The following is a 4,174-nucleotide window of genomic DNA, read 5'->3' on the forward strand; positions in this document are numbered from 1 at the left end:
AAGGAAAAATTTCTGAATCATCACTATGTTGCACAGTAGAATAAAAATAGTTCAGGTACTTATTCAAGTTTCTAAAGAATGCAAATAACAGACACGATTTTACTTCCAAAATCTGAAGTCATCAACATGATTTTGTAGTACTGTATCTCAGGCTTCACTTAAAAATTCATTATTATTCAGATAAAGATAGCCCCCTAGTCACACTTTTTAGAAAGCCTCTGCCCCACCACAACTTCCTGAGATCTGTGAACAAACTGCAGTCTTGTGATCAGGCTCCATATAGTACTGGCAGTTTTGTAACTGTAAGGAAAAAATGGTGACTGATTTTAGGTGTCAATCAGTTGTAGTCTGCTGATCTGATTAGAAGCCTTGACAAATGCCTGGTGGCGATTGCAAATAACTGCCAAGCATATGGGGATAATACAGTAGCCCACCGTTTTGGGGTCAGCTCTTGTACAAGAATAAAGGAACAAAAACATCTGTAAATAAGGTATCAGAAAAATAACTGTCCAAAACCAAAAAGGCAGGGAGAGTAAACGAGCTTTCAAGGAGTGTGTCCATGTGGTTCCTTCAAGGGGCTCTTCCGGGTGCTGCTGAATGTGTTCCAAGGCCAGCCTGTTGTAAGTCTCATTGATTTCAAAAACATAGTAAAATGCTCCTGCACTTGCTAACAAATACAATCCCACTCCAATCCATCCCATCCTCTGACGGAAGTTCATCATTCTCCATGCTCTGTGCCTTCAAATTAAGGAAAAAAAAAAAGTTAGGGTCTAGTAATGCTGTCATGGCAATGATTCCCCATTAATGCATCTCAGGCTTGAAATAATTAAATTTGCATTTACTAAGAAATGTAAACAACGCACAGCTTGTTTTCTGTAATAGTTATGAGAAAGTAAAGTTTCAGTATATATTGAGAGTGCTTTTTATGTGAATCCCACAGAATAAATAAATCACTATATCCGGCTTAAGTAGGTCCAGCACACCTTCCCTTGAGAAACTGGAATTAAACTGGTTTCCTAAGAAACACTTCACCTTTATAGTTCAAATAGTTTCTGACTTAACACTACTGTTTCGGACGTGAACACTCGATTCTACAAGTCAAAGCAATGTCGGAGCCCCCACGTTAAGACAGTAACTCTTAAACACTTACAGTGGTCCCGAAAATCTTCCTGTTCCCACGGCAAGCGTTAAAGAGTCACTCAGTTCTGAATACTCGGGTGGTTTGGGCATTTCAGAGAAAGCCACCATAAGAGAAATCCCCGGGGTCACCGGCTGGGAGAAATGGGAGCGCGGCCAGCCTGGAGCACAAGCTAATTGTGATTAAGCACAGCGTGACTGCGGCCAGTCACGCGACGGCCCGGGCCCTGTGGCTGCGGCCGGAGCCCCAGCCAGTGTCACCCGGCGGGGCCGGGAGGCTCCCCGGCAGCCGGCCCCGCCCCCCGCCGCGCTGCAGCGCCGGCGGCCCGACCAGGGCTGCGCGGGCGGCGCCGGGCCCGGGCCTCTCCGCCTCGCAGCGCCGGGAGCCCAGTGCCGGGCAGCGGCCACCGGCCGAGCCTGCAGAGACGGGCAGCTCCCGGATCTCACCTTCCTGTCCCGTTTGGCCCGCCCGCCCGCCGTCCCGGAAGCTGCCACAGTCGGGACTTCCGGCTCGAGCCGGAAGCGCGCGCGCTCCGCCCCGTCGTGACGGCAGGCCGTCTCCCGGCGCGCGCCCGGCACCGCTCCGGCGGGGGCGGGGGCTGCGGCGGCGCGGGGCCCGGCGCGTCCCTTCACGTGGGTGGCGGTCCGGGCATCCTCGGAGCCCCTCGGCCTGGGCCCCGGTGCCTCGCCGCGGACAGCAGCGCGGGGACGGCGCGGGCCGCCATCCCCTGGTGGCTCCGGGTGCAGGAGAGGGACGCGGGCGCGGACGACTGGATAGCGGCGAGGGGCGCGCGGGGCCGCGGAGAGGGTGAGACGGCCGCTTGTCGCAGTGGGGCCGGCCGGAAGGTCGCCCGGCGCCGCGGGGCCTCTCGGGGCCGGGGTCACAGACACCTGCCGCTAACCCGACTGCTTTGTCCCTGCAGGCCTCCGGTCGGGACGCTGACGGCACTCACCCGGGGTGCCGCGGAGAAACGCCGTGCACTGCGGCGGCATCGGTGCCCCGGCCGCATTAGAATTTAAATCTGTTGTTTGGGGCACCATGACGCCGAGGCTCTTAGAAGCCTGGTGCGGGGGGATGGATGTGAGCCCTCGGAAAGCGCTGTTGGTTGCCGGCATCCCCCCGACCTGCACTGTGGCAGGAACCGAGGAGGCTCTGCGGGCTGGTTTGGCGCCGATGGGCGGGTACAGACTGCTCGGGAGGATGTGCCGGCGGGATGAGAGCAGGAATGTAGCCTTAGTAGGGCTGACGGAGGAGACGACTCGTGCTCTAGTCCCTAAGGAGATACCCGGAAAAGGGGTGTCCGGAGAGTGATCTTTAAGCCCCCAGACCTGAATAATGAATTTTTAAGCAGATTAAATGAATTCTTAGAGGGAGAGGGCACAACGTTGGGGGAGTTGACCAGAGCTCTTGGATACGGAAACGACCCTTTTGACCTAGGACAGGACACGATCCCAGAAATACAGGCCCCTGTGTTGGCGCAGGCATTAGAGGAGGCTCTTCGGCCCGCCCTGCGGTACCTGAGATACAAAAACTGAGAGTGTTCTCAGGCAGTGACCCTCCAGAACCAGGAGAAGAAGAATTTGAATCCTGGCTGTTTCATACTACTCAGATGATGAAGACATGGCAGGTGCCAGATGCAGAGAAAAGAAGACGCTTGCTAGAGAGCCTTAGAGGCCCAGCATTTGATGTTATTCGTGTCCTCAAGAGAAACAATCCCTTCATTACAGTCGCTGAATGCCTGCAGGCTCTTGAGCAGGTATTTGGGGTTATTGATAATCCTAGGGAATTGCAGATCAAGTATCTGACCACTTATCAGAAGGATGGAGAGAAATTGTCTGCTTACGTGCTGAGGTTGGAGCCTTTATTACAGAAACTGGTAGAGAGAGGAGCAGTTGAGAAAGATGTTGTGAATCAGGCCCGCCTAGACCAAATCTTGGCTGGAGCAGTCCACAGAACCCTTCGCAGGAAGCTTGCTGTGCCACAGGATGGCCCAGCCCCTGGCTTATTGCAGCTACTGGCGCTGATAAAGGACGAAGAGGCAGCGGAGGAGGAGGAGGAGGCCCTTCTCCAGGCAGGATTAGAAGGGCATTTCTCCTGAATCTTAGGCAACCAGGAAGCAGAGCATGAAGGTAGAACAGTCAGTGTACTCGTGATAGACATTAATCAGTCCCTTCCTTGTGCTGCCGAGGAGCTCATTCTGTACAGTTTTCTGTCTAAATCCGTCATCATTTCTGTGCTATTTAATGTCTTCCAAATGTGTCCTAGACTAGGAAGGATGTAGTTCTTCTGCACTAGTATTTATGTATTTAGATTTACTACTGTGAACTTATCATACAAAATTGTACAGAGGGTCTATCGCTACATACATATGGTGCTCTGAGAAATGTCAGCTTATGTGATAACAGGTGCAAGGGTAGCAGGTCGGACGTGATGATGTGTCATACATAGTTCTTAGGTGTGTATTGCCCTACATTTATTATGAAGATAGGAGCGGTGGTTAAGATACTAAGTTATTTTTTTTCTGTCTGAATCACAATTTTACTGATTCTGCGCAGTCAAAATGAGGCAGGATCAAATGCTGAGGTTGGTAAGTTTGCAGCTATCACCTCTAACCCGGGGTTTCTGATATGTGCCATCAGAACACATTTTAATAGGTGTTATAAAATGATCTATGTGAACTTATAAAGTAAAGGAATGCTAATACAATGACCTTTTTAAAATCTGTTTTATTTATATCAAGATTCCAAGAAAGGTTTCATTTGAACAAAGGGTTCCAAAAGCATAAATCTGAAAAACACTGAGGTTACACAATCTTAGTCCCTTGGATATTTTCCTCTTAGTGCCCAGGGGATAGAGAGTAGTTTCCTTTTTCTTTTCTTTTCTTTTTTATTTTTTTTAAGATTTATTTATTTGAGAGAAAGAGCAAGCATGAGCAGGGGGAGAGGCAGAGGGAGAGAAGAGAATCTTAAGCAGTCACTGCACTGAGCACAGAGCCCGATGTGGGGCTAGACCCCACAACCCTGAAATCATGACCTG

The 4,174-nt window shown here is 51.0% G+C and overlaps 1 protein-coding gene and 1 long non-coding RNA gene across 2 annotated transcripts; one reads left to right on the forward strand and one right to left on the reverse strand.

Annotated features, from left to right (window-relative positions):
- Window positions 1-1,447, reverse strand: TMEM251 (transmembrane protein 251). Its single transcript, XM_034992567.1, has 2 exons — window positions 1,151-1,447; window positions 1-738 (listed from the first exon to the last, which is right to left on the reverse strand). The coding sequence occupies exons 1-2, from the start codon at window positions 1,246-1,248 to the stop codon at window positions 327-329; spliced, it is 510 nt and encodes a 169-aa protein (XP_034848458.1). The 5' UTR covers window positions 1,249-1,447; the 3' UTR covers window positions 1-326.
- A 299-nt stretch (window positions 1,448-1,746) lies between these two features.
- Window positions 1,747-3,924, forward strand: LOC118002241. Its single transcript, XR_004676997.1, has 2 exons — window positions 1,747-1,945; window positions 2,061-3,924. It is a non-coding gene; the product is annotated as an uncharacterized LOC118002241 (long non-coding RNA).
- Window positions 3,925-4,174: the final 250 nt, after the last annotated feature.

This window comes from Mirounga leonina, unplaced genomic scaffold (assembly GCF_011800145.1).
Source record: "Mirounga leonina isolate KUSES-001 unplaced genomic scaffold, KU_Mleo_1.0 Mir_82, whole genome shotgun sequence".
NCBI classification, from domain to species: domain Eukaryota; kingdom Metazoa; phylum Chordata; class Mammalia; order Carnivora; family Phocidae; genus Mirounga; species Mirounga leonina.